Below are 24,364 nucleotides of genomic sequence, written 5' to 3' on the forward strand. Positions count from 1 at the left end.
AGCAGATCAAGGTTTAGCTGTCGTTGTGTGTCCCTGCTCCACCGTGTTCCTATCATGGATACTGTCTCATCATTGCCCTTGCTTGAGAGGAGAGGCTGTCACACGTCCAGCTCATTTCTGGTACGCTGTGGTATGCTAACTGCAGGGTTGGTGGAGCAAAGGGGCTGGAGAAGTGCTGTAATGGATTCCAGACAAGGACTGGGATCCCAGGTGGGAGGGTACAGTAACTACAGGATGGGGATTCACTGGCAGACATTCATCAGCGTTACTGAGAAACAATTAAGATGCTTTAACTGTCACCACACAGGCCCTGCCCTACCATGATCTGGCTATGTGATAAATGAACAAGATAGACAAGATAATGATATTGTTTATGATTAATGCATATAAAGTACTAACGTAACGCTTTAATAGGTGTTGACGTATTTTATCTTGCGTAAGCAAGGCTGAACCTTCGGTGCCGTGTGTGTGTTTGCACATGTACGTCTATTCATGTTTGCATTAGCGCCCACGTGTGTGTTGTATGTCTGCGTGACTAAGTGTCTCAGGGTGTGTCTCTGAGAGCACTATGAGTGAAACCTTATTACAACGTGTACACACTATAATTTTCCATTTATGTCTGCAATTAACCTCAGTCACGCCCCTGGCTCCTGTGCATCACAGTTGCATGGCCGGCCCACTGCCAGGCTGCTAACCTCGTTAGCAAAGCACCATGATCTAAAGGTCTGGATTGCCATGCCTAATGGCCCACTAACGATCTCCAATAAGGAGAGTCAATTATTAAAGTCCTTCTACTGCACGTTCACAGGATAAATACATCACTTCGATTCTCGGGCTAATTCTGCAGCACTGTGACAACTAGCTAGAGGAGAAGTGTTGATCCGCCTGCTGCAAGACTCTAACCATTCTCCCACTACTACTCCTACTGCTCCTACTCAATCTCCACAACCCTAACCTCCTTCCTGTTCCTTCCTCCTCCTCCTACTTTCCCCATCAGTAAAACAGGAACCCTGGGCCTCTTTCTAAATACCTTATGCACAAAACACAATTTTGCCTGTAATTGACTCTCATCAACACTCCGACACCAAAATCCTAAATCTCCCAGGATGCCGTGCGTGAGGATGAGAGGCCTGCCTTCCCCCAGAGGAGGCCTCAGGGGAGTGGCTGATGATGTGATCCGACCAACCATTGATATCTCCCTCAGAAGGGAATGTGGTAATTAATTAGCATCTCATTTCTTCAGGGCGGGGGTATGACAGGAAATGGGAGCTGGACCATGATGGCGATGGCGTCTCCCCTCGCCTGGAAGGCTTCTGCTAATTGGGTCAGCATCATTGACTCCTTCAGGATCATGGGACTGATAACAAATTGAGGTGGGGAAGGAAGAGAGGAGGAGGAGAGGGAGGGAAGTGGAGCCGGAGGAGGGAGGGCTACGGGGAGGGAGAAAGGGGGGAGGTGGGGGCGAGAGAGGGAGGGATGTGGAGCCAGAGGAGGAGACGGGTTGGGGGGTGAGGGTAAAGAGGAAGGGAGGGAGGGAGGTAGGGAGGGAGGGGTCGGTAATTGCTCGGGGGTTGAGGCAGTAAGTGTCACTCTCACAAAGTGAACGGACAGCGCCCACATCTGATCTGAACTAAGAATATCCCCAGACTACAAAACATACATACTGTACAATCAAGGGCCCGAAGTTTCCGGAGTGACTCATATTCTTGGAGTTGACTGTGACGTATGGCATTGTGGGAGGAATGGGAGCCTGCTCCTCCCTGATATCCAGTGTGATTTATTAGCAGTAGATCTCAGGACTGTGTGACGGCATCACGTCTACAAGGAGACTCTTCTCTCTGCGTTTCCTCAGCAGGAAGAGAGAGAAGAGAGAAAACAGACAGCGAGCGCTGGAGGTTTCAGGGTTTGTGTGGTGGATGGCAGCCATGAGCTACACTGACAGCAACACTCACAGAACGAGAAGGAAAAACATTGCCGAGTGGAGGTGCACGGCAGAGATCCTGGTCTCCCGGACCACATCATCACAATGCCAGTACACAGCTCCATATTGAAGCCAGATCCTGTGGATTTGGGAGAGAGGAAAAATGGAATTCCAGTTCTGAACAGGCAGAGAGGAAAGCCACAACAAAGGAGGGAAAACCTTCATAGAAACTCCCTGAGAACAGGCCATGCCAAGCACTGCCAAGCCCAGAGAGCAGAAATAAAACTTTGGGGTTACAATTAATATGGCAAAAACACTTTCCTTTTCTGATGTTGATGAAATATTGCTTCATGTAGTGTTGTAGAAGGCACACAAACACACATACACACAGAGCTAGACCCATACTAAGACTCACAAAGGCTCTCCAAATTGCCATTCAGTACTGATGTGGACATCCTTGATGGCCTACAGATTTTCCAGATCTCTAAATGATTTTTCTAGTTTCCGTGTTTCCATTACTCGGATCTGGCAAAAAAAATATATTCTACAAGTTTGTCGTCCAATGGTACCGAACCCCACCCTACTGGTAGAGAAACGCAGAATAATACGTAAATAAATAAATAAATCACACATGATCCCAATTTAGTGTGGTCTGGTGTGCAATTTAGATTAGGCATTATGCTATGCACCCAGCCTCTGAGAAACAGGAGACAGAGAAAAGGAGAGAAAAGGAGAGAGAGAGAGAGAGAGAGAGAGGGATAATAAGTAATAGAAAGAGAGAGAGAGAGAGAGAGAGAGAGAGAGAGAGAGAGAGAGAGAGAGAGAGAGAGAGAGAGAGAGAGAGAGAGAGAGAGAGAGAGAGAGAGAGAGAGAGAGAGAGGACTGTGGGAGGAGGGTACGAGAGCAGTGAACAAGGGCTAAACCACATCAGTGGGTCTGGGTGTGTCAGCCTGGGTCCTGGGTCTGCTCCCAAAGGGCCCCTTTCCCCACTCCATCACATGAGCAGCTCTGGCCTGTTTCAGGGCGGGGCGGGGGTGGGGGGTGGGGGGGCTTACCCTGCGGTACAGGACAGACTTTGAGGCACTGCCGGGGATTTAGTCTGTACCCACAATGCCTTTCTGGGAGCGTGCGAGCAGAACAATGCGACAATGACTTCAGTAGGTTATTGACAGATTTTTTATGGTGATATTATTCAGCAGGGTCTGCTGTCCTGGCTGGTTATATGGAGCTGGACTGCAGTGCTGAGGAGACTTGGAAGAAGAGGAGGTGGAGGAAGAAGGCGGTGGAGGAGGAGAAGAAAGAAGAAGTGGCGGAGGAACAAGTGAAGGGTAGAGAAGCCTTAGATGCAGGGGATCATTCTCAGATACATTTATTTACATTGTGATGATGTGCTTAACTGTATAGAAGGTGTGTTTCCATAAGATATTCCGCAGAAAGAGAGGAGGAGAAGAAGAGAGGAGACCACATAGAAGAGAGAAGAGGGGGGGGATTTTATCTCAAGACAATTCTGGGATATAGAGGGGCTTGGACTAATTGAGAGACCTGGCATTGGTAACAACACACACACACACACACGCACACACAACAGCCAAAGGGGGTATGTTGTTCCAGTTAGGGAGGAGCCTCATAAATCCAAAATGAGTCATTTGGCGTCCGGCGCAGGGTGGTAAATATGGCGACGGGCTGGGTGTGGGAGAAAACACCTCTCCTGGGAGTAAGGTTTAGCCATATGGCCTCTTTAGCCTGGCCAGCCCTCTCATGGTGGACAGGGGCCAGACAACTTGCACACGCAGCACACAGAGGCCCCCTGGGATCACATACAGTAGTGTGGCCGCGAGGAAAAAGAGGTGACCTCTCTGTACCCTTAACTCTTAGTTTGACCCCTCTGTCAGTCTCCCTGGCTCAGTGGTGGTCACCGCAACACAGAGATGCTCCAGGAGATGTGCAGCACAAGCGGATTTAGTATTCAATGTTGTGCTCGTCGATGGGACAGACTCAGCTTACTGGTCGGCTATTCTCATATTCAGGAGTCTGGACGGAAGGGTACTATCTCAAAACAGCCTTTTTCCCGAAACTGAGCTCTTCCTCTGAGGTTGTGGGTCAATTGCAGCTGTGTTGTTGAGTACACATCTCATCTTGGGTGTGGAGTCGGTGTCTTTGACGTACCTCCGCAGGTGTCTGAAGAGCAGTCTCATGGTCTCCTGGTTGGGTTTGGGGAGCTGCAGGACCAGCTTCTTCAGGGCCTGGACCTTGGGCTTAAGCTCCTTGATCTCTGTTTGGAGAGAAAGGTCAACATTTCAGTCGCGCAGACACAACTCAACTTTGTAATTGAGTCACCAGCTAGCTGGATCCCTCAGCACCACACTTTGTGCCTGTGCAACCAGGAAGTGGCGTGCGAGAGAGACATCCCATAGAGTGTCAACATTAGGGTTCAGAGATGGATCACGTCCAAATGCAAATGCTTTTACCGCTCTCCTCTTCCAAGTGGAATTAGTGCAACTTTCTCTATTAATGGACGTTTATTACAGGAAGCAATTAGATGCTGTTGGTTGGATCTGTAACATGAGCTGTGATGACTGATCGAATAGATGCCTTAAGGGAGAATCCCCCCCCCCCCCCCCCCGCCCTGCCCTGTCCCCCTGCTCCAACTCTGGAGGCGCCAAATGGGCTCTAATGCAGAGGGAAGCCTGAGATATCATCCAGCTCTCTCATTGGAAGTTGAGGACCTTGCTTGACCCATGACCTCTGGCTAACAGGAAGCATCCATCATATTGTGACTGGTAAACACCTCGAAGGAATGGATTTCCTGGTCAAGATTGTGGATTGGGGCAGTAGCATACTGTTGGATAACAGGTGCTGTAGGTTTTCTCCTCCAGATGAACCCTTTCAATTTAAGCTTTGATGAGACTTTGATTGTGGTCAACAACAGAAACACATTGCTTAGATAAGTCTGATAATCCTGGGCAGAAAATCCTCGATTTAGCCCTGATAGGGCCAGGGACGTGGGGTCAAATTTCTGTCTCTATCTGTCTTTCTTTTCCTCTTACTCCCCAAACTTCCAAACAACTTTGTTAATCTGACCAGATGTTTCATCCCCGTGAATCAACACCATTTAGGAACAGTTGGGTCAACACTTATGTATGTGAGTGTATTTGACAGTTTGTGTGTGTGGGTGGGTATTAGACAAAGTTTGTGTGAATGTGTGTGAGTGTGTAAGATTCTAGAGTGATGGTCTGTTTGTGTGTGACTTTACAGTCAGTGTGTGTTTATTCCATGAATCTAGGATGAAAGTAATAGCCCTTGATGAAAAAACAACAATACGACGCTCAACCCCGGACAAGCAGACAGAAACGGTGACGCTTTGTAAAACCATCCAAAACACACCAACCCACTCCCACCACACTCCATGACATCAAAGAGCTACGCGAGAGCCACTCCGTCTGTCCAAACCTGCGACCTGTTCTCTCGTCCTACACTGAAAGGCGCTAAACTTTTACTCATCCACATCCTGTCTTCAGTTTCCTCCCGCCCCCTCCACCCCCCCCCCCTCCCCCCTCCGCACGGCGAGGCGCAGGTTAGGCAGCGTCAGCGTGAAGACAGTGTTCTCCTGATGGCAGGTTGTTAGCAGACACAGCCAGGACAATGTCTGTTGTGCCACTGAGGCTCCCCTTGAGCACGGCTCGAGCAGATGTCCGCGTGTACACCGAGCTGGCACGGGCACAGGTGGCAGATGCCCGCATCGGGTGCCAACCCCCGCCAGTTGGGCACAGATGGACAAACACGTTCTGGGAGAGAGACTAGGGCCCCTGACCTTCTGCTCTAGGTGAGCCTCTCTGGAATGTGTGGGAGCGCTTTCCTGCTTGTTAGGTGGCCTGTCTGTCTCAGTCTGTTCCTCTCCTATTATCTCTCCTCGCCTCTGCTCTCCTCTCCTATTTTGCCCTCTCCTCTTCTCCCCAGATAAATGGGCAGTACAGTGCAAAGTTTGAAGATCGTATTTTAAAGCTTTTCTTTTGGAAAGTGAGTGGAAATATGTAAGCAAGTGCTTGCTGATGCAAAACCAATCGATAGCCGTCAAGCTTTAAAATATTAAATGTAGTCTCCTTTCCTGGCACAAAGGACATGATTCATTAATTACTTTGCCGTTGGTGTCTGACATATTGGAGATGCCCTCAGCTCACCATTGTGGACAGATGGCGGGGGCAGTGTCATTAATTTAGAGCAGGCAGAAAGGCTGTTAGTATTGTGGAAGCCGAATCTGCTGATTCACTCTGCTGAGCCTAAAACCTGGTGCCAGGGAGGGTGCACAGGGGCCTGTCATGGTCAAAGTGGTTCAAGGTTCACAAGTTGAACACGAAAAATGTAAAGAAAGCATACCTTCATTGCTTTAATTTCCCTCATATGAACATGATTATCCTTAAATATTTATTTATATAATTTGTTGTTTTTTTTAAAAAACGTTTTCCTTACAAATGAGATAGAGCAGCCTAAATGTTATATGTGTATGCATACATTTATGGACCAAGGTAAACATGCATGTAGATTCATCCAAAACCTCTAACATTCTCATGTCTTCAGCATTGTTGATGATGGAGGACCTTTTTAAAGTGTTGCTGGCAACCCACTGAGGAGAGGTGAAGCATGAGTCATGTCAGTGAGTCCCAGACTGCAGCATTAGGCCAGCTTTGGGGCACCTACCGGGGATTGAGTGATTTATGGCCTGTTATGACAAGAGGCCATTATAGCTCCCCATCGAGGTCGTACACAACAACACAAACACCCATGGAATGGAGACGGAATCATGTTTGGCCAGTGTTGGTAAGACGAGGAGTTGTAACATGATCCTGGACAAACAACCAGACATGATTGACTTGAATGTGTTAGACTGACATGGCCACAGTCATGCCACTACAAAACATTACACACATCCAACATTCAATCCAAACATGCTGGGCTGACTAGACCCGTTATTCACCTACTGTGTGCCGAAGCACTGTTTAAAAAGTCACATTTTAACCATTCAGCTTTTAAAGAATGAACCAGACAAAAACTTGAATCTCTAGAGAGATAACGTGAAAACGTGGGTTCCCTCTCATATTCTAGTTGAACGTCTCTCTCTAGACCTGGAAGAGAAATCTGTAATAAAAGAAATTAAAAGCTTTTATTTTTTGGCATTCCGTTAAGTGTTTCCATCGGTGACACAGTGACTACATTCACATCCCAGCACCCGCTCTGGTGTGATTCTAATCCCATTACAAACAGTGGAACCTATTTTGTTTCAGGAGAGCTTGCTGTACAGCCCATCTCCAGGCTTAGTGTACTGGCTTCCCAAAGCCCCGTCAAGACAAATATTAGCAGAAAGCAAATAATCCTGCAGGTTGTGATTAAGATTTTAAATGGATCCCAATTGTGTGCTTTTGGTTAATGAATAACAAAGTCTTAGAGGAAGGCGCCTGTAATTTATTAAACATGAAAAGCTGCTTGATGAAATATAGAAAGTAGATATATTTTTGCATTTCAAACGATTTGCATGGCCAGCTTACTTGCATGCAAATGAGGAGAGTTTCAAAGAGTTATAAAAAAAGAAATGAACTAATAAGAACGATTAAATCCCTTGGTTTCACAGGAAAAGGTGTCGTCTCCATCAGACATAACAGAACTATTAGGGATTCAGCAAAGAAAATTATGAGTTTAATACCAACAGAGAACAGCCCAACAGTACTGTACAAGTCAAGAATTGATTCTGCTTTTCATTCATATTTATGTAGGAGGTTTGCCCCACACCACCCGCTGCCAAGACAAACATAATTAATACTCATTATGGGATGGATCGTAAGTTAATAATCAATCTGGGAAAATAATGAGAGCATTACACTTGATAAGTTGACTAACATCAACAGAATAGCAAAACAAGGCACCAAATATAAACCCATAAAACTTAAAATCACAAACTTCTCTCTGTGACATTAGTGGAGGTGAGGACAGAGATATGTCCTACATTTTCCTCTTAGTTCTTTTTCTACTGGAAGGATGATTATTAGCTAAAGTAGACCAGATCATAAATATGTGCAATTATTCATATGTAAATGACGGTTCTTTGAAGCTGTAGAAGGGGAATGCTACCCAACATGACCTGGAGCTAGAGCTGGACTTTACCGTTTTCCAAGAAAATCTCAATAAAATATGCATCGGATGAGCTGACCCAATTGTGGACGAGCCCCACAGTGTGCTGGATATTGTCTTAATAACCAATTAGAAAAACTGTTCTGAAACACAGACGCAACACTTTGAGGATTTGGAATTCAAGGTGTGTCCCATGTTTTTATCCTTCCCAAAGCCCAGATATGGGAGCTTACATTTAAAACCCTCCAAGGTAAAGAGGACATGCAACACCAACACAAAAAAGATTCCTTTGATTGCCTTGAAAAATAGTTTCCTGCTTTGATTCGGATTCTTTGCATCGTTACAGTGAATAAATAGGGAAGTGAAAGTGGGCTAGCTAATGATGGGAGGGCCCTGGTGTAGAGGAGGTTGTGTTTCAGCTTCAGTTTGTGTTCTCGCCTGGGTGGCCCAGTTACAAACTCACATGACTCCATTTCCATGGTTACTGAGGGCAAAGACAAGGACCAAACAACTTGGGAAAATATGCCTTTTTTTCTAATTAGCATTTTTGAATGAGCAAAGTAAAATATGTTTTGCTCGGATGCTCGCCAGTTTGAATTTCTGGAAGCATGACTGCAAACCACAATAGTAAGAGAGGTCAAATCTGCGTGTGTGTAAACAAAGAAACACATGCACTCCCAACACACACACACACACACACAAACACATAGCCAAGTAACATATCTATCCATGTAAACACTTAGCACATTCCCAAATCCAGCACTGTCCCAGCCCTCTACACCCCCCACCCCAATACCGATTTACACATTTGTTGGCAACACTTTCAACACTGCCCCAGTCAATGACCAAGCATCCTGTCTGCAGCCCGTGTTCAAACGCCATCTATGTCAACGCTCAAAACAGATAAAACTCAATTCATCAGTGTTTGCATTGATTCGCTGGGAACAAAAAGGCGTGCTTGTCTGTGAGACAGGTGGCTTGAGATTCCAGATCCCCCCGCTCTGATACTGGGGCCACATGAATAATAGATTGTGCTCTGTCGCTGCCAGGATCACGGCCTGCAAACACAGCTGCTGCTCTCTGCCTTCCAAGAATGAACAGCTTACAGGGAAGAGAAACAGGGCATGGGCCCCACCTGAGGATCTCTACCGGACTACACAGAAGAGCCGGAGGGAGAGATGAAGGAAGGCTGGGGTGTGAGGGGGGGGGGAGAGAGAGTTGAGAGATTGAGACAGAAAGAAAGAAATAAAGAAAGAAAGAGATAGGGACGAGTGACAAAAACAGCGGGAGAGAGAAAGAGTGACAGAGAGATGGGAGAGAGAGTGAGAGAGTGGGGGGGCATCTGTTCACACCAAGTATAGAGGAAAGATGAGAGGGAACGGAAGAGGATGAGGGAGACTACACTGTATTGACTATGAAATTGTCTTCTAATAAAAAGACAAAGCCTTCACGAACAACATACAAGTGGATCAAAAACAATGTCCCAAGGAAAATGTGGCAATGTTGTGGTAATACTAACAGACTACCCTGAGGATTAACGACCCTGCATCCTTTTATTCCCCAGCTCAGTGGAAGTTCCACGGAACACACACATATTGTTTATTTCAACCAGTCCCACGCTTCACACACTGCTGCCCTTTCATAATGACACACACTGCCAGTGGTGCTGCACTCCCACAGTCGGGTTTCTGGACCAGGGATTTCAATTAGGAACCCAACGATGTGGAGCTTGTCTCATCATCAGGCCTCCTCCTGTTCAGAAGAAACACGGGCCCTCAGGATCCCCCACTAACGCAAGCCCCATTACAGGGGTCAGCCAAGATGGCCGCCACCATGCTAAGGATGCTAATGACTCCTCTCCTCGTTAGCTTCTGTACCACCACCCGGAGAGACGCTATCAGGGTCCCAAGTCGGGGGTGTTAGACATGCATGGGGTGAGGTATCAGCCTGGTCTGTTCACCAACCACAGACCTGAAACACGGTCACAGCCATGGGGACAGACACCATTTTCTATCGTGTTTCAACAGTCTAAGCTATCAAGCTCAGAGAGCTTATCTTAGTGAAATGTTCAGACCTTGTTTTCTCAGGTGGCATGGGCAGGTGTCTGACGCATATGTTTGTTTGACATTTTTAATAATGGTGTTATATTTCAGAAGATTTGGACCAATCCGAAACAATCAGCGTTGCATGTTACCTGATTATTCAACTTATCGCCTAGTATCTGTAAGGTTGGGCGTCACCCTGCCCCCACCTCTCATATGCTCAAATCTGGAGTTGCCGGACGGAGTCTCTGCCTGATCTCTCTCACACCTCATTGTGTAACTTACTGTCGCATTGCTAGTCATCTGTTGATAAGTAAGGGTCACAATGTGGTCTGATTGGTTGTTCTTGTGTATGAAGGGAATTGTGAAGCATTGTTCTGCGGATTCTTCATCTCCTGAGGGCTTCTCCTCAGCTCTGGCTTTTCCTACTCCTTCTCCTTGCTCACCTCTTACTCTTTCTCTCTCTGATTTACAATAATCAAGGTAGAGTAGGTAGAGTTAAAACCTTCCTTTTGTAACATGTTTGCCTTGTAATAGTTCATTTGCAATGTTGTTAAATCTATATTTCATTTAACCTTACTTTGACCATTCGTGCTCTGATTTAACCCATAGAGTCAAATAACGGCAATTTCCTATTGTCATAAAAGCTTAAATTTAATACACTGTTCATTTCATTTTCATTTTCCCCTTTTCCTTTAAACCATAGGGGAATAGTTTTGGTTGTTTGGCCAATATTTAACTCCCTACATAGGTTTGCGGGCACATTTGTATCTTATTTTATGTTTTTTTTTTTTGGGGGGGGGGGGGGGGAGTAAACAAGCATACTCAACTGTAATGCCTGTTAACATATCCTTACCTCTACTCTAATCTTTCCAACCACTTTGTTTAGTCACAATCAGTCCAGTCTCCTCCCCACCTCGTCTGATCTTGGTACCAGGGCAACGGTGAGGCAGGTTAGGCTAATTACGACTCCTACTGCGAGCGGCTTCCTCCACGACTAATTAGTCGTCTAAACGCTGTCTGTGAGGCTGCAGCTCTACTGATTAACTGGATGTAACCACCTTGAGCGCCTCTGGGTATTCTGGCCTACATTCCGAACATGTAAATATTTATTGCCAAATTATGCCATCACCTTGGGATTGTTTGCAATCGTTTTTTTTCCGGGGGGTTTCTGAGAGAATATTTGGGCATCAGGCTGGTGCTAAATTGATAATAGATGACACTTTTTGTGACACAAATACCTTATAGAAAAGGAGATGTAGGTCTGCTGTAAAATCTCCATGTATTGTAGCACTTGGGCAATGTACTGTAACCATGTTCTTTTGTGACCTATTACCTCACTGCTGGGAGAATATTATTACACAGGCCAAGGAGGCCCAATTCATTGTTGGCCTCTCTCTCTCAATCTTTAGCTGAGGAGGGGGACCCAGGTAGCGTTTCAGCACTGAACGCCACCCTTTAATGGCATTGTTTATACAAGGTTAGCGCTGTGGCGTCAGTTGGTCTGCAGATATGGCGAATCTGATAGGTGGCGTGATGGTGACTAGTTGAGAGACGGCTGGGTGGACACATGACTCCTAGACAGGTCTGGTGACAACTTCTGTCTGGGCCTGCCAGGCCCTGCTCTAGACCTCTGCTCTGGGGAATTTCCCTGCAAGGACCGGGGGATTTCAGAGGTGAGGGAGGTGAGCTACCCCTCGCTGCTCAACAGCGCCACCTCTTGACTGGACACAGAGCGAAGTGCCATGATCTGACGGACTGTACCTAGAGGCCCCATAGTTAAAGAGGTGAATGTTTCTTCTCAAAGATAACTCAACAGCGAAGCTTCCTTAAACACAGTGTTTCTGTCCCTTTCTGTTCTTTTTATACCAAGGGTTGTTTTTGACCATGTCAATCTCTGCTTTGTTGCTATGCAGACGATGAGAGCACATCACCGCCAGCATGTCGTGACTGAATTCTTAGTGGTCTCTCTCAAACTGTCTGAATGAAAAACATTTTAGTCTTTAACCAAGCTGCCTCCAGGAAGCAAACAGAAGCACACATAGTAAACAGGATTACTTAGCATACACTGCGGGGCAAAATGGACGTGTTACTTTGAAAAACGAAGGATCGCCTGAATATTCTAGTGCTATATCAGTGTTATTCTGACACATAGTATTTACATGAGGTTGTCATTGGGTTTGGTGGAGTTACAAAGATGGGGGAAACAGCCGGGATGGGGCCAGAACTCTGGAACAATGAGGGTTACTGCAAGGTGACTGGAAGCTGCGCCAGCATGGAGAGAAAAGAGTGTGACAGGAATGAAGGTGGTGATGGAGGATGGCAGCTGGTGTCTACTCACTGATGGCCTCCACGAACTGGTCGAAGAATCGGAAGGGGAACAGAGGCTCTGGCAGCTCCCGGAAAAACATCTTGAGCGCCCCGGTGACGACGTGGATGTCCTCCCATTGGCTGTCGTCCAAGTCAAGCTCTTCCTCTGGGTTGACAGCAGGGGACAGGAGGGGAAGCAGAGGGAAACACACAGCTTTTAATAGGGAGAATTAGCGCTGGGCTAATTACTATGCTAATGTTTACCTGCTAACAGTGGCACTCGCTTATTTGCTAACGAGGCTTGCGGCTACTCAAGAGGTCTGCCGCCACATGTTCTCAGTCGCGGTTTGAGGCAGAACACCCTCTGCTGAGATGATTCCATTTTAATAGAGCTGAGGATAGGAAGCACCCCTGGTAGTGACTCAGGCCGTCAGGTAGAGCAGCGCAGCAGAGGCGCTGGGCACAGTGGGCCGGGGGAGGGGAGGCATGTGATCCACAGCCAGGCTGACTGGAGGCCTGAAGGTCCGCAGAGCGAGATGAGAGCGGGAAGCTATGCCACTCACATTACGCTGTGTTATGCTGGAAGTCAGCCATATTTCACCTACTGAGACAATTAGCCTTTATGTGATAATAACCATACAGTACCTAGGGGATCCTTCAAATAACTCATATGGAGACAATTTACTCGGAGGCCTGTTCTGAGGATCGGTAATGAGGTCTTTGTACTGGATGAGTTAAGTGAATGCTTTTATATCCTGTGTCCATTTATAAACTACAGACAGTACCTTAAAAAGTCATGTTTATACTTGGAAATGACTAGCCCTAACTCTAAAGTAGAAGTGTAATTTATCTACATAACTTTTCAGGGCTTTTCTCCACACAAAAGCCCAGAGCTTGTCTAAAAGAAATCTCAGCTTGTCTCTTCAGTGTTTCCACTCCACCCCTCCGTAGCCTGTGGTCTGTGTGGAGCACTCACATGAAACCCCACTTGGGGGGAAATGTGAGCCTTGTCTGTTGTTAATGCACAACAAGTTCAACCCCGAACCTTCAACCTACGTAAATCAAACCTAAATCCAACCAAGCAGTGGAGTTTGAGTTCTGCATAGCACATGTAATAGGCTATGTTAATAGGGTTACACCCAGTATTTGTGGAAATGTGTCACCATTTTATATAGTTGACCCTGAACCCCTCCTATACACACTTGGTACAGTCCAATGTCTCTGGGATCGGCCATGTTGGGGGCTGACGGAATGATACACATTCTGGACAAATGGGTGGGACAGAATGTAGGCACATGGTGGCAGAATGTCAGAATTCACGGAATGCGTACTATGTCGCTGGTGTCATTCCCCTCCGAAGCCAGTAATCATAGACCAAGCTATGAGCACACGAGGACCACAAGGTACAAAATGATAGCGCAAAATGGATCAAAGGGGGTTCTGTCCTCCTGACAGGAAAATCCATTTCACTGTGCTAAGACAGGGTAGAGGTTGGGATTGTTCGCCATTACTCCTCCCTTACCAAGAGGAGACAAACACTCTCTTGTTGGCTAAAGAACTGCTCTGGGCACACCAGGAGACATGGGTTAATTCATACAGAGCAGAGGGTAGCAGTGGTTCAATGGAAGCATAAATTGCCCTTGCTGTCTCAAAGGGGGCTTCTTTGTCATGGTGACAAATAATCTATTCTAAAGGTACGGGAGCTTTGGTACAATGTGCTTCCTCTTGTACAGATAGTCCTCGTTTGATGAGAGGAATGTCTCCTAAATTACTGTCAAGTCCAGATCTCCTGGTTGGAGTACACTGTAGACTTATGAATAATGGTAAGGAGAATTATGTGTAAATTTTGTGAATAATGCATCATTTCAACAGAACACCCAGAACAGACCAGCTGTGTCTATTATGTACTCAGCTCCATATAATCACAAACATTGATTGTCAATAATAAAAAAAAATCACAGCTAATTCTGCCTTAATTCAAGTCTGTTTAGTGCCGTACTCGATAACAACATAATTAATCACATGGGGTCAGAAATGGCCAAAAGGATGAATATCCTGTAGCCAAAACTTCAGATTGGTGGGTGGATGGGGACTAGTTTACAGGGCATTTGTGTGTGTGTTGCATGTACATGTATGTAAATGCGGGAGATAACCGTTTAATGAAACAGTTGGAGGGAACTTACCTTGGTCAACCAAGAACCGGAGCTTCTGGATAGTTGCCAGATTACCACTAACTCTGTAAATACCATCGGCTTCCAAGCCTAGCAGAAACACAACAAATTAATTAGATTGAATCACTCTTTAAAGCAAACTTAATAACACAAACATGTCCCCTTACTGCCTGCTAAATACACATACAATATACTTTCACAAGACAGCACGTGGTCAACCTAGTCTTCTTGTTTATTTAAAACTAAATATGAACATGTTTTGCAGTAGAATGGAGAACTGATATCAAGCCTGGTTTGAGGGTTTGACTTGCGTGCCATATGGCATCGTTTCACAGTGAGATTTTGAGGACTACTTTGATTATAGAGTCGGTCTGCCACTCGGTGTTCCATCCAAGGACATGAGACAAGCCTGCCAAAGCAACTCAATAGCAGTTGACAGATTGTCATGTGCTTCATTGTCCTCATTTGTAAAAAGTGAACATTGTTATTTGGATTTTTTTGAGAGAAGGTTTTGTCTAGAAACTTTTATTTCACCATGCAATTTCTTGTGAAGAATCTATATATTCTTCACATGAAACTGCATATACTGTCGATAACATAGAGTTTGACGGTTCTGAGAAGGGAAGATTTTTTGAATTACATTTAAAGTGTAAGATACCGTAAGCCTTTCTCTCTTCTCCGTATTACAAAACAGAGCATTTTGTAGGTACAGTAAATTAACCTCACCCCCATATCAACAGATCATCAGCCTAAATCTAAAGTGGAGAAGAAACCAGTGCGTTCCTTGCACGGGTACCATGGTTTCCTCTGCCATCCTTTGTTGTGTGAGCCACCCTCACTAGGACTTTGGTGTCATTGCAGCCCTGGGCAGAGGTAAGGGAGATGGGGCGACACTCTCTCTGCCCTTTATATTGATTGCTCTAATGAATGTCCAGATTTGCCGGCAGTTGACAGTGTCTCGCAGTGTTTTGCTGTCACCGGTGGGGTGACTAGAGGACATGGCCAGCTTGAAAGAGTGAAGAAGACAGAGATGTTTGACTTAAAAGGGATTCTTGTAGCATCGTATTTCCGGGCTGAGTTCAGATGTCCAGATGGATTTGGGCCCACACTTTGGCCCTTTGTTTGCTTCTAAAACAGTCAAAAGCTATTAATCTCTCCTCTCTGTGCATCAAAAGCACAACCGACGGCCCCCAAACATTTTTTGTTTGTTTGTGCTGAAAGCTTTATTTACTTGCACACTCAAGAACGTGATGTATTGAGAAACATAACAGATCTGTAAATAATCACAGCAGTTAAAAGAAGTTCTTAATCAGTATTATTTTCTCAGCCAGTTTATCGGTTCACCGCAATTTTACCCTGAGATAACTAATAGTCCAGAATAAACGTTCAGCCAAAACCACAAACGGAACCCATTACACAAACACATAATTCAGTCTCAATTTCGGTGCGTTGTAAACAGTCTGAAGTGGACTTGGATTTGGACAGGAACCAGGAGCGAGTGATTTGGGATGCCGGAGAGCTTTCTCCTGAGGGCTCTGCCCCTTCGCCTCTGCAGCTATGCGAGGGAGCCTGGGAAACTGCTGAGCAGACACGCTGGGAGGCGACGCTAAAAGTCAATGACCGAGACGCAAGTATTATAAAACAGCTACATTTGACTACGGATATCGTCAAATGAGCCCAAAAAAACGTCTACAGCGGAGAAGGAGAGTATAAACACAGAGAGGATGCAGAAGGCCTGACCGGGGCATCGGGAGACAGAGGCACAGCAGAGGTGGTGAGGCCTGGGACAGGATGCTGTAGGGAGGAGCCCTCAAACTCCCAACACTCCCCCAAAAAAGCGAGAGATAACAAAATGTATACCTCAGCTCACCATGCACTCTTCAGCTCTCAGCCATTGCATGACTAACACACAAATCATTTTTTTGTGATAGAAATGCAATACAGTGTAGTTCATACCTCTCTTCTCGACAGCCTCCACACACAGCTTGACGAACCTTGGCACCAGCGTTTCTTCCCTCTCACAAAGTGTCAACAAGTGGCACCCAAACACTCGATCTGGAGGGGAGAGACATGTTTTTTGTCATTTTAAAAACCTCCTTTCACAGTACCAGAATCATTGAAGTAGGCAGCCAGAGAGGCAACAGTGGGAGTAATCACAGCAAACATCATCATTACAGGTACTAAGTCCCATTAACAGTAGTTTTCAGTGATTCATTACATCTGATTCACACCCTTGCTTAAGTCTCAAGGTGATTTCTCCAAACTGCGTACATGTCATCACAACCCAGAATAAACAAACGAACAGTTAACCACACACTTTTTTATCGCAGCATTTTTTCCCATGAACCTTGAGTCCATGGAGCGTCTCTGGTGTAATCAGATGGTGGGCGGGATCACATTCTCTGCTCTTATATGGGCCTTCCCACCGCTCCATCACCCTGCTTTTGTTCATTTAACTCAAGTGTGAAATACCCTCAATCAGTCCCAACAGGCCATACATTCAGGTTCTCTGCAGAGACTAACTTTAACCAGTCATTCTGCAGTGGCTGCCATCCATAATATTATGTCTAAAAAAAAATCTACTATTAGTAAAGCACACATTGAACTGAGACCCTTTTCTCACTGTGCACAGAAGTAGTCATTCTCTGTCTCTCTCTCTCTGGATCTCTCTTTCTGTCTCTCTCTCTCTCTCTCTCTCTCTCTCTCTCTCTCTCTCTCTCTCTCTCTCTCTCTCTCTCACACTCTTTCTGGATCTGTCTTTCACTTTCTTTTTCCTCTCTCTCTTCCCCTCACTCCTTTTGTCTATCTCTCTCTGTCTCTCTCATCCACGTGCCTGTGTCCTGATATCGGGCCCCTCCGCCAGAGCCGTCTGCGTGAGTCTGTGCAACATCAAAGACCTCCCTCTCTTGTTTACCCACTAGAGGGGAGGGTGCACCAAATACATACATGACTGCGAGCAAGGCACCTTTGCATACAAAGTACGCCTCTCCTAGCGCTCCGCAGATAAGCGGAGAGGGGGGGCAAGAGTGTGTGGGGGGGGGGGGGTGGAGGGGGGGAGAGGAGGGGGGCAGAGAAATGGAGCAAAATTACTCCTCCTGAAGGAATTCAAATAACCCTCCTTTTGCATGGATTTAATTTGCATTCTGAAGAATGATAGGGGGTTTGGAGGAGAGGGATGGGGGTGGGGGGTGCGGCTGATTTTAGGAAGCACACTCTCTGAAGTGACTTGCCCACCAGCTCTGCCAAAAGGACAGTCTGGGGGCCACCTGCCCCAGTCCTTAATCCAGAAGTATTTCATTTATTCCGTCAATAACGTCCTCTCCCTTTGATCTACCATTTGTCCCGTGGACACAACATTAAAGGCTCTCCTTGAAGCTGAGGGAAACTCCAAATACCGTTACCTTCTTCTAAGGATTGCAAATGTGCTTAAATATGCCCTTTAATGGTGTATTTTCCTTCAACCGTGAGCTCAATAAATTAGTTCCCCCCTTTGAGGAATGGATTCTGTGGTTGCTGCAATGGATTGGTGTGGTTTGTTAGAGAAAAATGCAGAGGTTTAATTTTATCAATCGCTGTTGTTCTTTGACTCCTAATATGTCAGGGGAAGAGAACAACCTATATTCATTATTACATGATTATAATCAATTACTAAGTAAATTATCTATTATAAAATTGAAGTATTACAGTTGCAGATTCTTTTTTTAAATGAGCACCTTTAAAAATGACAGTAACAAATGACATGACAAAAAAACAGCCGATGATAGATTAGTGTTCACAACAATGTGGTATTAATGTATAAAAACATGTATTTCCTTTCCCCCCGAACGTTCAAATGGTGTCCAAACCATAGATATATATATAAAGGCATGTATCTATGGTCCAAATCTCCCTGCTTCTGTTTGTACAGACGACAACGCTCACAATTTCTATCTTTTAAGTGGAGCTCAGTGGTAGAGCATATGCATCCACAGCACTTGATCCCTGGTTCAAATCCCCCCATGTTGTTTTGGATAAAAGCTTCAGTGAATGTTATGTAATAGAAATTTTATGCAATTGAACTGTAATGTTTTTTAAGGTTAGCTAACTCTGATATTCCTAGTCCGCTTAACTCATAGAACCAACACCAGCTTTCCTTTGGCTGAGCTATTAGCCCGAAAGCTAACGTTATGCTAGCAAGATTAAAAGGCAATAACATTGGGTACGGTTGACAAACAGTAAATTAAATTTTACAGTATGTTTGACAAGAAGATTGGCTAGCTAACCAGCCATGTCACTGTCCCAAAATCAATATCAAGATATTCACGAACAAAGTATTGGCTATTAACTAGTTCTAGGCTAGTACGGCCGCAGCCTGTGTCATTTGATTCACATGACGTCACTGTAGCTTTGCGCCGCCATCTTACCGACCGACTGAACAAGTTATACCTAAAACATAATAAAATGCCATGTTACTTAACGTTATGTGCAGTGCCACTCATTACGTCTATTTAACCGATTTGCAAGTTGCTAGTTTTTTTCATTGTTGTTTCGGTGAAGTTGATAATTTCATCTTTGTGAATTCTGCTCCAAAAAGATAGAGGAGGGCAGCTTTTAAGAGAGAACGCTATTCCCCATTGATCTGTTGCATCAGAATTTTGATTTGGGTCAGGAGTCTTGAAATTTGAGTGAGAATGCATTGCCCGCATGGGCGGCAGCCATGCCTTGGTCCCCCGTTACACTGTTGTGACGTTAGCTTCACCAGTCAGACTAGGGTGCTCACTGGCAGTGTTCACAATGTTATATTTCACTGTATTCTACACCAAAAACGTCAGGGAGGACTAATTTTTGTACGAGCCTTGCCGAAGATAGACAGAATCTGGGATTTCTTTAACCGAACCCGTTTCATTCGTCATTTTCCTGAGAAAGAGACCTCCGTTACGTAAGCCAGGTTTTGTCCGTTTCACTATTTAAAGGTTTGGGACAAGTGACTTTTGTGCATGGAACATAAGCCTAGGTGCCTCAAAAAGTTAATGTCAAGCCCTGCATCTGACATTAAAGAACATTGTCCAGATTAATGACAGCTAGCCGTGAGCTAAGTGGCACTAAAGTCTTTCAAACTTGTAAATGGAGGTATGACTCCGCCTCTGTTGTTATGGTTACTTATTTCAGACATTTTGTACAGGCTCATATACTATGTAGCCAGCGCAATAATATAGAACGGTGAAAAGACAGTTTTGCTGCAATTACATATGCGTATATCACCTGATAATGGACACCCCTGCAGCCAACCAGAATCGAGTATTCACCCAGACCATGGTATAAAATAAGTTAGAGCTTTAAATTGAATGTAGATGTAGACCTTTGATGATGCCTTTCTCCTGCAGGGTCTTCATAGAAGGCCGCCTGGTGATGAACTTCTTCAGTCTGTTCTTCACACCGTTTTTGTCAGCACTGTCTGGAGCGCTGTAGTTGAGCTTGGGAACTAAATGGTTAAAAACAAACACAGGCAAGAAAGGACAAAGTTAGATACTTGATTCCGTTTATATTTTCTGGTTTATTTCATTTGATAATAAACATAACCCCATAACAAAGGAATCTGCCTCAACAAAGTCAGTGAAGAGTTGGTTATATCTGGTTCTAGACATGACTGAACCCTTCAGATCAAACACAGGTCATTGTAACGCATACATGATAAGGCCAAATATGTTAATGTAGTATGAGTACAGTATCTGGAGTATAGAAGTGCTAATATATTCCTAGACATGTTGGTAGGTTGTGGTGAATTTCTTTTCAAATGAGGTTTTATAAACCATAACTCACCACACAAAACATTGTTTGATAGATTATATTTATAATTTGGAGCTAATACATTTTAAAGTAACGCTTCATATAGCTTCTATAATCTCACATTCTCATATGACTTCAATACAGGAGCAGTTGAAAGCAGTTCTCTACCTGATAATTCCCTGGCCCTTCCCTTCCCCAACTCCACAGTTACTTATTCATCAGTCCTCCTTCCAGGAGCCTCCCTCATGGCTGTACATTTCTATAATTCATTCCAATTGAACTTTTACGTGTCTTGAGGAATTCCCTACAGCTTTTTTGAAAGACTGGGGCAGCTTGTCATTTTGATAGAAAACGAACATTGCGGCTCCCAAATGAATCAGAACGACCTATTTAGTCTCCGGCTCAGCTTTGCTACCCAGGAAACACACGTTTCTGAGCTACGTGAACAAGAACTGGTGTTCTGTGTCCCATGTGGGTGCGCAGCTAAGAATAGGATGTGTATTAGTTAGGTTATGAGTGTGCTTGCAAGGTCTGTGAGTCTTCACCAGATTCAGTACAGAATACGTGCAGTACATGGCGTGTTGAAATACAGCAGGAGATTAGAACAATACTGTCGACCAGACTATCAGAATGCATACATTAGGATTTATAGACTAATACCACAGCCAAAAGCTGAAGGATGCTCAACAGCTTAGATAACTGACTGTCCCCTTCATGTCTTCATGTTCACGAGAATATAGCCGGAATCAAAGGCGGAATCAAGATAACAATAAGAGACTGGATCTTGGCCTCAATGTCCCTCGTCTCTAATTAGGATTTTAATATGATCACCCAACATCAATATATTCCTCTTGCAGCGCTTAAGGTGACGAGATTGATTTGAACCATTGACAGGGATTAACATAATTGCTACTTGACATATGCTGACATAATGCTAATTAGCATGTTCTTGTGTCATGGTTCTATGCCTTGGTCATAATTGAAATTAACAGTCACCACCCTTTTTCAGCATATTTATAAAAACACACAAAATGCCAAAGAAAATCTGAGAAATGTGTCATGCTGAGTTACTTATGCTGGAAATGACCACTCAAGTAAAGTAGAAATATGCTAGTTAACACGTAAGCAATTGGTTGACTTATAGTGCTAAGTTTATAAAAAAGTGTGTTTCAAAAAAGTGTCAAAAAAACAATTAATGCATTATTTTTGAATCCCTATACCTTGGAGGGAAAGTTTGCAGGCCTGCAGACTACATAGAAACTGTTTCTGAATGATGCAGCTGTTGCTGCACTACTCCTTGTTTTGAGCAAACTGATTAGCAACAGGAACACTGCAGAGGGAGATAAGAAATTGGTAAACTAGGTAACGTTGTGGAAAACTCACGGATAGAGTGTCTGTTTCCAGGTTTGCGTTCCTTGGTGCTCGAGCGGACAGGGCCATCTCTTGGCAGAGAGCGGCTAGTTCTTGGCAGGTACTCTGAGCTGTTTGACCTCCGCAGCCCCCCCCTGCCACCGGCAGGCCCCCCAGCTGCCCCGGACTAGGAAAGAAAACAGGTTATGACCTCTGGGGAGCGAAAGGTCAAAGACTGCATAACTTTGGTGTTTTATTCAAAATATTCTCTTTACAATCCTCTGTATGCTGAGGAGGAATTTTATGTTTGACCTGGTAAATAATGCATAAATTATGTTTTTTTACATTGGATTTTGAACATTCACTTTGAGCTATGATGCAGTGTATGTCTTACAGTAAATTCCTGAATCCTAATATTTTAGAAAGGTTGTCTGTTCATTGGACACCAGTAATAGTGCATGGACTGCTACTCACCAAGTTGTCAACTCTCTGTTTTACAGCATCGTGCCATTTACAGATTGTAGGGTAACTGTCAGCCTGGAGAAGAAACTCACTTCCCAAACTGGTTGTTATCTGCAATCAGGGAAGGGAAACCAACCAAACAAATGTTTAAGACTGTTTAAATCTATGACAAGATTTAATTGTAATAATTACAGAATATTTAACTAAATTGTGTGGTTAGTACATTTATATTTAATTGTTTTAGAAAACAGGTGCACACATTGCAACTTTTGGCTTTATGTTATTTAATTTCTGTATATGTGCAGGGTCTGGTAGAAGTCTTATGTCTGGTTTGCCTGTGTACGCTTGCTGTGTGTGACAACAAGCTCACGTTGGAAAGAGTGTATGCCAAAGAAAGAGACAAATGCAGACTGTCTCCTCAGAGGGGAAAACACAATTAGTGTGATACTTGTCATATTAATATTGGTCCTGCTCTACAGCTCTCCAATGGTGCATTAACAGAGTTTGGCGCCGTCAAATGAAATAACTGTGCTGTTGGTGAAAGTCTTTCAGAAACCATGGCATCAAGGTCAGCACTGTCAAGTGCGATTGAAATTATACAGACAAAATAACACGTTTGTAAGTAAAATGGCAAGCATATCAGCAATGTAACTAAAATAGTGTTCGATATTGCAAACTCCAATCTCCTTCATAACATCTTCTTTTGTTTTAGCTGTTGTATGTTGCCTGTTTTGTCAAGTCTCCACTGAAATAGAGTTTAAATCTCAATGTATTACAAACCTGCTTAACTAATGGTAAAAATATATTACAAAATTAAATAAAATTGGTGTGTTTGGTCCTTCAGTCGTTATGTCAAAATAATATTTTCTGCATGACGTATGAAGGTTTGGGACCTTCAGTACTGTAACCTTTTCCATTTTTATTCATAAATCTTCTTAATCTGGCACGAAAAGCCTGACCACAGTTGTAATTATTTTTGTCACCCAAAACCTTTTAACAAATTCTGAGAAGGAAATTTCATATTTTATCAGCCACGGTACTCTCAAAGTCATCCATAGCCTCGGGGAATCACTACCCACATCTTCCTGTCTCAATATTCCACCAGAGAGACCGGGCGACCCTACGTGGACCTTCAAAGTTTCGGACTGTTTGGAGCTGACTTTTCCAGACTTCATTACAAACCGTCAGGAGCGGTTAGGCAGCATCCTTTTGTGATGCCAGATATAAAAAAGGGGGAATGGTTACGGGCGCGATCCTTGTCAGAGTGTGTTTGCGGCCGCTCTCTTCTTGAGTTACAAGCATCTGAACAAGCATGTTTGCTCTGGAACATTGTTTTTCCTGGAGGCCGCCCCAGGATGTGCCAGTAATAGGGTTTGCCTTCGTGCTGCATTGCGGGGGACAGGTTATGAAGAGACTGGTGCACGCGCTCAGTACAAATACACAAACCCACGGCTGTGTGGATCTTCTCTCCCTCAAACACTTTGATATTTGTACCACACATGGGGTAATTATATCTGACATGAAGACAGATCATGAGGGGTACCTTGCATGTAGACCCTAGGCGTAATAACTTTAAGAAAAACCAAACAAGCATACAGGTCCTTATCTGTTGTTGCTTGTTTCACTCATTCTCTCTGTGTCCAACAAGACCATAATGGACTTGGATAGGTTGTTTCGTAACGTCAGTTTGATGTCTTAACATAAATTTTGCATTAGTTCCAGTCTGTTCCTCTCATGAATGTTACATGGTGGACACAGTGAGCTCCTTCTCTCATCCCAATGGAGACGGCACTACCTTCAGATGGGAGAAGCGTATGCATGTTTCATCCTTTCATTCCTGGCTCTCTGCCTTTCAGAGTTATGGCATCTCTTTTCAGGGGCTGTGTATCATTCATAGGTAGAATAGGAAAACTTAAGAGTATCTGCTTATCAAGAGGATTTGAAGTGACCTGGTACGAAACTAAATCTTCAGTGAGTGGAAAATGTGCACAGATACAGTAAACAGGAAATGTTCTGTTGCACCACACTTGGGTGTCAGGTCTAAAAGCCTAAACCAAAATAAATGACTTTTTAGTTTCCTGAAAGTTGTTATCTTCAAATCTGATGGCTCAAATCATAGTGGATATAGTGAAATCCTACTCCTATTGAATTGTATGAAAGTGGTATTAACATGCATTCTGGGCAACAGCCATTTGGAAATACATCCTGAGCATTTGATCTTT

The 24,364-nt window shown here is 44.4% G+C and overlaps 1 protein-coding gene across 1 annotated transcript in view; it reads right to left on the reverse strand.

Annotated features, from left to right (window-relative positions):
* Positions 1–24,364, reverse strand: part of arhgap15 (Rho GTPase activating protein 15) — a 40,214-nt gene that overhangs the window by 3,225 nt on the left and 12,625 nt on the right. Inside the window, exons 6-12 of the mRNA XM_084689253.1 lie at positions 22,155–22,253; positions 21,714–21,867; positions 19,903–20,025; positions 16,521–16,619; positions 14,577–14,654; positions 12,425–12,559; positions 4,088–4,193 (exon numbers count right to left, since the gene is read on the reverse strand). Coding sequence (XP_084545379.1) covers positions 4,088–4,193; positions 12,425–12,559; positions 14,577–14,654; positions 16,521–16,619; positions 19,903–20,025; positions 21,714–21,867; positions 22,155–22,253 — 794 coding nt within the window. The remainder of the gene's footprint in view (positions 1–4,087; positions 4,194–12,424; positions 12,560–14,576; positions 14,655–16,520; positions 16,620–19,902; positions 20,026–21,713; positions 21,868–22,154; positions 22,254–24,364) is intronic.

Source organism: Hypomesus nipponensis, chromosome 23 (assembly GCF_054491055.1).
Source record: "Hypomesus nipponensis isolate SF chromosome 23, ASM5449105v1, whole genome shotgun sequence".
Taxonomy (NCBI): Eukaryota; Metazoa; Chordata; class Actinopteri; order Osmeriformes; family Osmeridae; genus Hypomesus; species Hypomesus nipponensis.